Source organism: Colletotrichum scovillei (genome assembly GCF_011075155.1).
Source record: "Colletotrichum scovillei strain TJNH1 chromosome Unknown Contig00006, whole genome shotgun sequence".
Taxonomy (NCBI): domain Eukaryota; kingdom Fungi; phylum Ascomycota; class Sordariomycetes; order Glomerellales; family Glomerellaceae; genus Colletotrichum; species Colletotrichum scovillei.
Genome location: NW_023336264.1, coordinates 1,874,853 through 1,886,912, shown reverse-complemented (window position 1 = coordinate 1,886,912; position 12,060 = coordinate 1,874,853). Strand labels below are relative to the sequence as shown.

Sequence of the window (12,060 nt, the reverse complement as noted above, 5' to 3'; positions counted from 1 at the left end):
CCCGATACTTGTATGATTGAGCGTAAAGATACGCCATTCGGATTGCATAACACCGGCCGTGGTCAAGTCGAGTCATAAGAGGAAAAAGAAATTCAACCATTTTCCGAGGGAGATTCCAAAACTCGTCTGCTAGAAAGCCGCACTTCGCGATAGCTCCCAAGCGGCACCCGGCCTCTGCTCCCGCGTGCGCCAAAGGCTAAATTTGCCTTGCCTTGTTCACACATTACCTCCAATGAAATGGTCCGGGGCTGATACACAACTAGGTGCCGGAACTTGAACCCCTGGCCAGGGCGACGACTCCCTTCAACTCGATCTGCGTTCAGAGCTTGGCCGCCCGGCATCACAGCTCCAGGAAGTTGCGAGCTCGTGCAAGTTCTGGCAAACGGAGAGTAATTGTGATGGACATTGACAAGCCAACCGCGCTTCCTCAGCCTGGCAGACAGTGCTGCGCCGAAACCCCCCAGATTACTTAGCCAATGACGGCCTCCGCGCCAACCCTCGATCTGCGGGCTCGATGCTCAGAGAGCCATACCGATGGATCGGACCGGGTATCTGCGTTGGTGGCACTGTGATATGTAGAAATGCCACGCTCTGCTTGGTTACGGCTTTTCCGACAGCACCGATTTGTGCTCCCATTCTAGGCCCTTGATCCTGAACCGGCAATCGTGTCGGAGATTCCTCCACCACAAAACGTGCGTTGGCTTAGTGCTTGGCTCTTAAGCAAACGGCGCCCCGCCGTCAGACCTGCGAACACCTACTGTTGCACTGCAGTCGCGGGTTTCACGTTTTCAACGTGGATGTCGTTTCTTCTTCCAGAACTTTGAATGCGACAAGCGGCGCGCTACAGCATGCCTCGCGATGCAAATGAGTAGCGGCAAGGCTGGTATCGGAAACCTACACTCAATACCAAATGCTACACGAGGGGCCTAGACTATGAGGAAGGAATTGCCTTTGCGAAGGAAGCCGATCTCGAATCGGCTCTGTGCAGCGGATCTTGCTGCTTGCTCACAGAATATGACACCTATACCATGCCGTCGATGCAGGTGCTGTAGAGCATTCTTAACCATCGAATCCATCCGACTCATATTGCTCTGCCGGGCCGCAGCTTGTCGAACGAAGTCTCATTCCCGCCCCGAAATTCTAGGCCCGCCTATCCCCGGTGACACCCGGGTGAGGTACCGGACTCGGACTCCCCGTCCCACATTTCATCGACATCCGGATCGGGGTTGCGAAGCCGACCTAGGAAATATCGTTGTCTCACATTTTCCAACGACAACGACTTTCATTCCAGACTTCAAGTTCTCCATGCCACGCACGTCACTGCGTGCTCGCCACGCTACGGTGTTTTCAAGAGCCTGATTGTTTTCACCGACTGCGTGCTTACCTACTTACCTATCCCTGTCTGCAGGTCTTAGACTTAACGCTGCTGCAAGGACTCGCCCGTGCCTGGCATGCGAACAGGTTGGCAGAAGAAGTCTCGACCGTGACCGACTCTCCTACACGTCACTAGCGCAGATTCTAGCCTCCATTAACCCGCACATTGTCTGGTAGACTTCAATCTTCAATTTTTGTCGGCATTGAATGCGTTCACGGTGCGTCGCCAGCCTGGCGAGGTTAGCCAAAGAACGTTTTCAGAGCTCAGACACTGGTTTGTTATCATGCCTGGGGTGCGGTGGCTAGGAGTGCGGTATTCCTCACCTACCTCCTCTCAACCTCTTATAATCGATAAACGCATGCGCATTCGCTATTCGCGGTCTTTCTAAGAGATTGCTCTCTGGCGCCTGCCTCCCATGCATTCTAGTCTGATTATCCAGCCTGATACGACTGAAAGTTCGATGATGGGCCTAGGCCCCAGATGTGCATGTCCGGAAAAAGAAAAGAAATAAAGCAGAAGGATCGTCCCCGACGATCATCGCCCAACCGTCCTATGGCATCCTCAGTTTCAATTACCTCCGAACCAGGTCTCTGGAGCCTAGGCAATGCATCCGTCATGTTTATAGCCGATGCCAATCAAGTGCGGTATCATGAATATCCATAGCGTTTACCTGCTATTTCCGGTTCGCCATGTGGCTACTCTACGTCTGAAAAGTCTAGGCAATCTCGATGAGCGAGTGTGCCATCATTCAGACGTCTTTTCTAACTACTGGCAGGCAGTTATAGTCGAGCGATCTTTTCCTTGCGCAGTTGTTGATTCTACCGTATCAGCTTGACCAGGCCACCAGACGTATGTACCAGCCTGATGCTGAGAAATGCCCATCGATTCCGTGCAAGAGCTATGATGGCACGATGGATCACTGTCGGGGGCCACGCTGCAACATGGGAATTCTCCGCGCAGTCGAGTCGAGTGACGTCTTGGTTGAAGTGGCGATTTCTCGCGTATGTGTGCTTCTCGGCTACAAGAAAAATACGCTAAAACTCCACTTCTTCTGGGCCAACCTTTTTTCCAACCGGTGATCAGTGGCGGCTCTCCCCGGAGCCGAGATGACCAGCCCGGGACTCTGATGGCACGCATGGCTTGGGTAGGTGCCTAGTGACGACATGGGCAAGGGAACCGCACTAGAATCAAGGTGGGAAGGTCCTCGTGGCATTGCGCTCTACGAAGCGGCAGCAAGGGCCGGCCCGGTGCTTTTTTTTTCGATAGCTTAAACGTTTCGAGATCTCGTTTGGATGGAGTGGGATATGAATCGGCTGGGATCCGATGAATCGCTTAGCGGCGGCTACCCTGGCGAATTTTCCAGATATGATGTGACGGCCCTGTGGTACCGGCCTGTCGTGGCTGTGACAGGTCTCACGTAGAATTCGCCAGTGTAGATGGGAAGCTGGTTGGCGATTTCTTGCGCATGTTGGGGATCTAGTCCATGATTGCTTGGACCGCGATCACGGGGGTTATTGCTTTGGTCCGACGACGGCAGTCGTGCTGCATGAGAGTTTTCTCTTTTTCGAGTGGTAGCATGATCGCTCATCGTATTGAGCCTTTCCCTAGATGCAGATGCTCCAAACAAAGGTCTATCTCGCCGTTGTGCTATACTACATCGATGGCCTGGCCTTTTATCAACGCACAGTTGATAGACACGTAAGAAGTGGTGCCTCAACCGCAAGGTGACTTGACCAGCAGCCCCTAGCTTGGCCACGATCTATGTCTCTGCTGATTGGGAGACATTCCATTTTCATAGCATATCTCGAAGCAGTATGGTGTTTAAGCAGTTGCGCGTTCAGAACGTGGAACCGTAATTGTCGAGGAAATAGGTTTGACGGAGATATGAAAGCCTCAAGGCCGATTATGGCAGTCAATTTACTTTATGCATTCTATCCCTTCAACTTCGAGACGGCGGCAATATGTATTTACGTCCTTTCCTGATGGAGAACACTTAGTTGAGTAGCATTGAGCTGACCCTATTTCCCTCGAATCTGTCTCTGAATGACATCGAAATAAGGTAGAATTAGAGAAAGACTGGAGATAGATATTCCGACGCCATCTAGTAGTTGATGCAATAATAGCTAAGATGTGAAAACCTGGGTATAGACGTGGAAAGAGGAAAACAGAATGCAAGCTCCAACAGCCAACACGAACTCTTCCACCCCCAAAGGAGCCACTACGACGACTGTTGACTCGAAGACACCTCGGGACGCAACCAATCAAACGTATCGAGCAAATCAAAGTTGAAATCAAGCTGCGTAGAGAAATCCCAGTCCATGGGGACATCCAGCATCACCCCGGCGGACAACCCGCCGTCGACGGCAGACGAGGCCGACGCTGCGGGGCTGTTGAGCGCCTGGTCGAGGACGCGCTGGATGATGACCTTGCAGTCGGCGCAGAGGTCGCCGTTGGGCGCCGTGGGGCTGACCCAGTCCAGGAAGCCGACGAGGAGGCTCAGCTTCTGGATGATGCTCGAGCGGGAGACTTGGGGGTTCTGCGGGTGGTGGCCGCCTTGGAGGGTGGGTTTTAGGAGTTCCATGCAGAGGATGCCGCCTCCGGGCGCCGCGTAGGCCATTACCTGGTGATTTTGTAAGTCTTTCTCTGTGTTTTGTTTTCAAGGGTATAAGGTGTTGAAAGAGGCAAGGTAGTTCAGAGTCTTGGATACGTACGAGCCATTCAAAGTCGCCGTTCATGCAAGATAGACGATCCATGTTTGTCCAGAACATGAGGGTCTTGGAAACCATTTCGAAGCTGACGGACAGCAAGGCGCCGTCGTCGTGGCCTCTTTTCGCGAGCAGACGCTCGATGAAGAACATGTTTTGGAGGTGTTCCAGCTTGATGATAAGTCGGGTGTACAGCAACGAGATGTCGAGTTTCCTGTTCTGCACGTCTTCTTCTTTCAGGGTCAGAATATCAGGGAACCCGGCGACGGTCCGAAGTTGTCGTTCTTTGATTTCTCTGAAGGGTGCATATCAGCAACGCAATCATGTATTCCAGATAGGCAGTTACGTATTACAACTGCCACGATCATCACTCACAACAACGTCTCGACCAACGTCACGGAGCCCTGGCCGAGAGCGATCTCGAATATTTCGTCCCGGATATGTGCCAGCATCACCCGGGCCCGGACGATGGTGGCAGAGTAAAGCTCGCCTTTGGTATTCCACTCGTTTTCATCGAGCGCGGCCACGTGGCGCGCCAGCGATGCTTCGTCGGAGAGGAGGTGGTCGTCCTTCAGGTCCAGGGGAGGAGGAGTGCGCGCGTACCGGCGGCTGATGAGGGGTGGGCGGCCGGCGAACGAGGCCAGGACCTTGTCTACGTAGAAGACGTAGGAGAAGAGTTTGCGCTTGATCTCGGAGCAGACGGTCGGCTTGTAGCCTATCCCCGGCGCCGCTGCGACTTCGTCGTGGAAGCCGAGGAATGTTGATAGGGCTACTGTCTCCGCGTGGAGTTGCCAGCAAGCGAAGCCTGAGATGAAGCGTTAGTAGGCATCCCCGCAGAGATTAAGAACACTGTTCACTCCATTGATAGGCATTAAAACAGCCTCCGACGGTTAAATCAAAGACGTGAAAGACGCGACTTACTGGCATCGCCCGAGAAGAGCGATTCGATGATGGTCCGCTTCGAACACATGAAAAGGAGCAGTGTATTTCCCCCGCTACCGGCAGCCTTGGTCAACTCTATGCAAGCACCAAGGCAATACCGATACTGCATGACCACCTTCGTCCCTTCATCTACGCACTGAAACCGGGAGCCGACGTCCGGCCGGTACGGTCCGAGATAGCGAGCCGCCAGCTCCCAGTACGCAAACATCACGCCCAACGACTCCCATCGCAAATTGGTGCCGGTGAACTGCGCCATCCACTTGGCCGGGTCCGACTCCTCGTCAGACACGCACTTTGCGGTGTTTCCGCAGATGGTACGTGCGAGTGCGGTAAGCTGGGCATCATCTGGCCGTTGTCCCTGTTCGCTGGTGGGAAAGTACTGCGGAAAGGTGTCGTACAGCGATATCATCATGTGTTTTGCCGCCAGGCGGATCCACCCGTCGCTCGGGTTCAGGTGGCTGTCGAACAGCTTGAGCCCCGTCTCGCGGTCCGGGACGTGGCGGAGGATAATCAGGCATGTTTCGAGCGCCTGTGCCGTCAGGGGCGGAGAGCACTCGAGCCCGCAGTAAGCCGTGGTCCCAATCTCTCCGATGGGCGCCGCGCTGGAGGGCTGGAGCTGCTTCAGACTTGAGCGAGTCTCTTCGTAGATGCCGCAGAAGGAGGTGAAGCCGAGGTAGCCGATGCCGAGGACCGCCGGTGTGACGGCCGGAGTGGCTGCCGTGCCGGCCGAGTCCGGGCTGGTGGGGAGACTTGCGGGGATCGAGGGGCGGTTCCGGGTCGTGGATGTCGCGGGCGAGGTTGTGGCCGTTGCTGTTGATGCTGTCCGCGAAAGCGCCGTTGGTCTTGGACTTAATTGCGATATCGGGATGACGGTGGGCTGAAAATTCGAAGTCAGGGGAATAGACGGCGCTCTGGAAGCACGACGTTGCTCTCGCGGCCGGGTCTGCCTTGGAGTTTCTCTTGATGTTGCTGGACTGTCACCGAGGATGTACTCGCACACCTCCCCGGGACGCTTCGACTTTCTGCATCTATTGCATATTGGTTGCGCGTGATCGCAAGCAACTTTGCGCTTTCGGCACGGCTCACACGCCTGCGGCCGCCCGTTCTTTCGGAGTAAGAGCCGGGGTGGTGTTTGCGTTGAATCCATCTGGGGGAAGACAAGAATTCTCGTCCTTTGCTCAGACGATCGGAAGCCCACAATGTTCCCCGTAATACAAGGTTGAATGTTTCGTAAGAGAAACTTCGGGAAGTGAATTGGGAATTATCACCAGCAGCACGGCATCGGCTCGACTGTTGACCGCATGAAGTTGGTGATGTGAGATCTCGGCTTCGGCTTCGGGGACACGGGCGGTTGGAGTCGGCTTCGGAAGTGGAACCCTCTCAGCCCGTTGGTCCCCACCTCCTCCAGCCGTCGCACGATGACTAAATTCTCATCTTTTGACTCCTTCAGGACCTCCACCCTCTAGCCCGACTTGACTGACCGAACAACGAACAAAACCTGAAGTTGAAAGTGACTGGTCGTGCAGGTCTAGCCCAAAACGACTGGCCGTGCAAGCCTCTCCGCCAAGGGCCTCACCAACCAAAAGATGCAACTTTCAGCCCCGAGGATTGGGAACGAGGCGTGATTGGTTTTAGGAATCTCCCTCCTAGGTCGGAGAGCCGGCGGGCACCTCCACTTCGGCAACGATCCCCCCGTCTGACCCCCCGTCGAAAACAGACACTAGCACTGACAAGACTTGTACCAATGTGAACATTTTTGACCTACGACTCACAAACCGCGCCCTTTGACATGATGCCATGTACATTGGACGTGCATTCGTGCCATTGAGTGAGTCAAATGGGGACTGGCCTTGCCGAAGCCGCGTTTGCATTGGAAATCAACATCAGGCTCGTGATGTATAAAAGACGCGGCCCACGACCTCCTTCCCAGGGTCTTAGATCTAGACCGTATATTAGCAAGCAAAACCAAGCACGACATTGAGTACATTACAAATCCAGTGACGATACCTCAAAGAACCATCAAGTCAACCACTTCTCCGTTCTATTATTACTACTACTCCCCTTCCTCCACATGACTTCCATCGAATCTCAACAATACCTCAAGGCCATCCTCCGGGACAAGACAGACAACAGCAAGACAAGTAACAACAAGAACAACAACAGCACGATGTCTGGCTCCTTCTACGAATCAGCTTTTGTGATCCCTCACATGCAGGCTTCTGCCATGCCTCGTAGGCCTCGCCAGCCTGCGCCGGCACCACGAGCAACTGTTGGCGCCATGTCCTCAGAGTCAACACTCGTCGACAAGGACGGCGTTCCTGTGATGTCCAAGGAGAAGAACGAAGCCAATGGCGACATCTCTGGTAAGTCGTCTAACTTATTGCAGTCTATCCTCCCTCGAGCCCTCCCCCTATCTCATTACCATCGGGCTCGTATGGTCTGCCAGTTACTTTGATCGTGCTCGCCTGGCCTCCATAACTCTCTAGGAAGTGGGATTCTAACGTAGGCTTCTACAGGTTCATCATCATCGAGCAAGAATCTACTCAAGCGTCTTTTGAAGAAAGCTTGAGTTATTTTTGCAGATACAAAAGACTCAATTGGTCAAATAATTCGCGCTCTACCGCATCACATGGAACTTTAGAGTCCCGGGCTGGCGTCAGCCTCCTGCTGATCCTTCTACCCTAATACCGCGACAACTGCGAATCACTTGAGCACTCATACCCGTAACGGTTGCATGGCTGCAGTCTTACATCGGACCATATGCATACACGTTCTTGCCAAGCCTGGTGGTTTCCATCAGATGACCAACCGCACTTGCGCAGTTGCCAGGTTCATTTGGCCAATAGTACGACAATGCATTGATCCTGCACCGCAACTTAGTGCTCCTTCAAACACATACACTCTTTAATCATAATCCGACATCCAACTCGATGCAGCTGGGAGAGTACACGTTGGCTTGGGGGCGAGTTGGCTTGGAATTGCCTCATTCTGTCTCTTACACTTTCGAAGCCGCGGAGGACAGGGTTGGGCTGAGTGTAACCAAACACTGCGGCTCTTTATGAATAACATGACCCTGGGAGATGAAAGTCAGCCTGGAACAAAGTTTTTGAGTCGGAAAGACCACAAGGGTTGGTTTGGCCTGAGCCTCCAAGGCCAGAGTTTTCACGCAACGCCTCGGAACCTTTACGACTGCAACTTGTTTTCCATGGTAGTTTAGACTTCTACAAAATCAGACAACAGGAAGCGGAGAAATATATTCCATTTATTCATTCAACCCTATGAGGGTTACAAAATGTGAAACTTTTGAGTTGCAGCACACAGTCCTGGGTGCCATTTACTCAGTGCCTTGGTCAAATCGCAGGTCAATCCCTTCAACAATCGCCTGAATGTCTGATCAGTCGTCCTGAGTTTTCAGTCACGCCCATCATGATCTGCCAGACCATTCTTCTCCCTTTCTTGGGCATGGCATCGCTTTTCAGCGTCGCACTTGCCCAAGCATCTCAACGTCCTTCTCTAGATACTGCAAGAGACCCCCTCAACTGGTGCGGCCAGGATGAGAAGGTTCATGCGTTAGGAAGAGAGGACGATTTGGCTGCCCTTGAGGCATTCTCTAAGCGCTCCTTGAACACAGAGCAGGCCTCGATTCACATACCTGTTAATGTCTTCCTAGTCGGAACGGAAGAACAGCGAAACTCCATTAAATACGTAACTATCCCACCACTTGCTCATCAGAAAGACCATGACTCCGGGTTACATGCACTGACTTAGACTATGTACCCAGAAAATCGAAATCCGTTACATTGGAACCACCCTCAACGATGGCTACGCTAAGCACGGCATCACCTTCGGCCCGATCGAGACGTACGAAGTCGCCAATGATACCTACGCCAACATGAACCACATGGAGCACCGACATGACGAGACCCGGGAGATGCAGAGAGCGCTTCGCATCGGCGGGCCCGAGACGTTGAATCTGTACATGGTGCCAAAATTGGATACCGGCCTCCTCGGATACGCCGCCTTTCCCGACTTATTGACAAACCCTTTCGGTATCGTGGGAGCGACAGGGACGTGGTTCGATGGGGACGCCGTCGTTATCGGCCACAGCGCTCTGGACGGCACTCTGTTCGCGAAGGCCGTGATTCACGAAACGGGACACTGGCTGGGGCTCTACCACCCGTTCCAGGGCTCCTGCAAGGTCCCCAACGGCGACTACATCCCGGACACGCCGCAGTCGCGGCACGAGAACTACGCGTGTAAGGCCAAGGACACGTGCCCTGAGTTCCCGGGCGAAGATCTGGTCTGGAATTATATGGCGTACTCTTCGTGGTAAGCTGAACCCTTCTGGTAGAAACTGCGTATAGGATGAAACGGTTTTCTGACGACAAATGCAGTGACAAGAACTTATCTTTCACCCCAGGCCAAGCGTAAGTAACAATCTACATCTCTACACCCTCGATCTTTGACTAACACGTTGTGTCGCAGCCTCTTCATGCGCCAATCTTGGTACAGTTTCCGCGACCCCAAGACTAGAGACCTCCCCGCGGAATCGCGAGTCCCCTATCGAACGACACCTAATAAGGACATGATTGTCCGTTCAAGATTCGGGAATGCGTAGTTCTTCGGAGCCTCACAATTTTGTGTGGCAGTGTGAACAGCATCAGAAGCCTGGAGGATAGGTTTCGACCGAACGGTACAAAAATGAAGTGTCCGAAACGGGTTGTAGTGTTGATGGTCTAAGTGTCTCTTGAATAAGCCTGGCTGGGAGGCACACCAAGCAGTATTCAAACTTAAGAACTAGGCATAGTCCGATGTAAGGCTAGTCCAAATCGACTTCAGTCAGACGCTGCGCCTCTATCTGTCCTTCATTTAGTACCTTGTAATCACGGATCCATCTAAGTTCGGTAACGTGAGCCTTAGTCCGCTATGCCGTGCAGCCCCACTCCGGCTCCGGCCCAGATCCGTGTGCCGGAGCGACATCGGAGGTGGCCTCAAATTTACAATGCGCTTCCGAACTATGTCGTTTTTCTTCTTCGTTTCCCTTTTTGACAAATAATGCGGCTCCTGATTAAGTCCATTCCGTTTGCCCTTGGGTACGAATGGACTGTTGGCGACATCCTGTCAAACAACACGAAAGTTGAACCAAGCCTGTACCTGGCCAGCGGGCCTATGCCTCCAAGTGGTGGACTTTGAGAGCTTATTACTTGGAGAGATTGAACCGCCTGTTTGTGGCAAGAGGATCCTCATGATGCTATACGCCTGACCCTAGGGGCAACATTTCTCCGAGAATTGAAGAGCTCAACTGAGGAGGCCTCATTGAAAATCGGCTTCAGTCGTGATTAGCTGGAGGCTTTCGGTGCCAGACAGTTTCTTCACATGCCTTCAATACACTTTGAACTTCCCTTTCCGAGGTTACACTGAGGCTATTGTTTTACTTGAGCCAGGTCATTATTCAACATAAACGAACGAGAGGCAAACCAGCCAAACTGACATGTACGCCTTTTAGCTGTCTGTGGCCGTTGTGACTAGGATTTCCCGCAGTGGCAGGGCGTGGCTCTAACCAGACCTGGGTACATGTTAACCCCGCTGTGGGATGTCCCACTCAGCCCCGCGAATCTGCCATGAGGCCCCCCACGTCAAGTCGAGTCTTTTTCAGCTTCACTTGCTTCTATTACTTCAGATAGCCATTTATCACACTTCTCATAAGGACTCAAAAGTACAGTTCTCGGCCGTACTCAGAAAGTTTGAGTGTTGGTGTCCTAGCTGATACGCAAGTCACCGAGCCACTCACTACTGCCATCTCATCTCACCACCCGAGAAACGGCTTTAATTTCATCTACAAACTCATCCTTCATTGGCACTCCATCACATTCACCTGCGCAGCCTAACATGGCGGACCTCATTGTAACCCAACACGGGTCCGAAAAGGAAATCAAGTTCGCCTCCTCAACACCTGCCCAGCGTGAGGCCGCATGGCGCCTCAACGGCGTCTCATGGGCCCCTCCAATGTCCCTTGAGAACTACATGGCCCGCGAAGTCGCGCTCTCTAAGACGGCCCTCTCATCTCAGTGCAACTACTACGTCCTCTTCAACCCGGCCGACCCCGAACACATCATCTCATCCTGCGAAGCGACCGCCAAGACCCTCCTCGTCCGCGATGCCTCCTCTTCAACCCTCCGCGAGGAAAAGGCCTACGCCATCGCCTCCGTTTACACGAACCCGACCTACCGCAGCCACGGCATGGCAACGCGGCTACTGAACAGCCTAAAGGAAGCCATGGACGCCGACTCCAAAGCCAGCGCGCTCTACAGCGACATTGGCCTCACGTACTACGCCCGCCTCGGCTGGGCCGTCTACCCGTCACTCCAAGTCTCACTGATCCCGGACGATGCTTCAGTCCTACGCAAGCCTGACGGTGTGCGATACCTCGAGGAAAGCGACGTCCCCGCCTACTGCGAAAAGGATGTCGAGCTCCTGAAGAAGAAGCTCGCGAACCTGCCTGAAGACGGAAAGACGCACGTCGCCTTCGCGCCCTCGGCCGACCAGATGCTCTGGCACTTCACGCGAGACGGCTTCATGGCCAAGCAGCTCGTCGGTCGGGAGGTTACGCACCGTGGGGCGGCTACCGTTAACGGCAAGGCGTGGGTGTACTGGGACCACGACTTCCGCGAGAAGAAGCTCAAGGTCCTCCGCGTGGCTGGCGACCCAGAGGCGGACGTAACCGCGCTGCTGCAGGCTGCGGTGATTGAGGCCGCCGAATGGGGGCTCGCAAAGGTGCTGGTCTGGAACCCTGATGAGGGCGTCTCGGCTTCGGCAAAGAGGGTGAGTGACAGGACCGAGGGTGCCGTGCGGGTCGTCTTTGACGAGAGACTTGATGGCAGCATTCCCAGTCTGCGGTGGAAGGGCGAGGGTGAGGTCGTGTGGGAGGATAATGAGTACTATGCGTGGTGCTAGATGGCTTTGGAAAAGCGTATCATCGATGGTCTCATTCAGTTACGGTTGCTCTATAAATCCTCAAGAATTTCGGATATCGACACA

The 12,060-nt window shown here is 53.7% G+C and overlaps 4 protein-coding genes across 4 annotated transcripts; 3 read left to right on the top strand and 1 right to left on the bottom strand.

The window, feature by feature from the left end:
* Nucleotides 1-3,260: 3,260 nt before the first annotated feature.
* HER10_EVM0009020 (fungal specific transcription factor domain-containing protein) lies at nucleotides 3,261-6,269 on the bottom strand. Its single transcript, XM_035483082.1, has 3 exons — nucleotides 5,002-6,269; nucleotides 4,456-4,885; nucleotides 3,261-4,375 (listed from the first exon to the last, which is right to left on the bottom strand). Exons 1-3 carry the CDS (start codon nucleotides 6,167-6,169, stop codon nucleotides 3,667-3,669), a joined length of 2,307 nt encoding a protein of 768 aa, XP_035333067.1. The 5' UTR covers nucleotides 6,170-6,269; the 3' UTR covers nucleotides 3,261-3,666.
* A 461-nt stretch (nucleotides 6,270-6,730) lies between these two features.
* Nucleotides 6,731-8,298, top strand: HER10_EVM0003837 (uncharacterized protein). Its single transcript, XM_035473500.1, has 2 exons — nucleotides 6,731-7,385; nucleotides 7,539-8,298. Exons 1-2 carry the CDS (start codon nucleotides 7,094-7,096, stop codon nucleotides 7,589-7,591), a joined length of 345 nt encoding a protein of 114 aa, XP_035332432.1. The 5' UTR covers nucleotides 6,731-7,093; the 3' UTR covers nucleotides 7,592-8,298.
* Nucleotides 8,299-8,448: 150 nt separating this feature from the next.
* Nucleotides 8,449-9,640, top strand: HER10_EVM0007843 (metalloprotease 1; the record flags this gene model as incomplete). The annotated part of the gene is made up of 4 exons (XM_035477386.1): nucleotides 8,449-8,727; nucleotides 8,804-9,351; nucleotides 9,417-9,449; nucleotides 9,508-9,640. The coding sequence occupies 4 exons, from the start codon at nucleotides 8,449-8,451 to the stop codon at nucleotides 9,638-9,640; spliced, it is 993 nt and encodes a 330-aa protein (XP_035332935.1).
* A 1,271-nt stretch (nucleotides 9,641-10,911) lies between these two features.
* Nucleotides 10,912-11,976, top strand: HER10_EVM0009883 (uncharacterized protein; the record flags this gene model as incomplete). Its single annotated transcript, XM_035479355.1, has 1 exon — nucleotides 10,912-11,976. The coding sequence occupies one exon, from the start codon at nucleotides 10,912-10,914 to the stop codon at nucleotides 11,974-11,976; it is 1,065 nt and encodes a 354-aa protein (XP_035333165.1).
* Nucleotides 11,977-12,060: the final 84 nt, after the last annotated feature.

Bases quoted from the DNA above. Each gene is read 5' to 3' on its own strand.
- HER10_EVM0009020 (XM_035483082.1), bottom strand. From the start codon at position 6,169: ATGGATTCAACGCAAACACCACCCCGGCTCTTACTCCGAAAGAACGGG. The intron at 4,886-5,001 runs GTAAGTCGCGTC...GCTTCATCTCAG, and splicing joins GCTCTTCTCGGGCGATGCCA to GCTTCGCTTGCTGGCAACTC. The intron at 4,376-4,455 runs GTGAGTGATGAT...TGCACCCTTCAG, and splicing joins ACGTTGGTCGAGACGTTGTT to AGAAATCAAAGAACGACAAC.
- HER10_EVM0003837 (XM_035473500.1), top strand. From the start codon at position 7,094: ATGACTTCCATCGAATCTCAACAATACCTCAAGGCCATCCTCCGGGAC. The intron at 7,386-7,538 runs GTAAGTCGTCTA...AGGCTTCTACAG, and splicing joins AGCCAATGGCGACATCTCTG to GTTCATCATCATCGAGCAAG.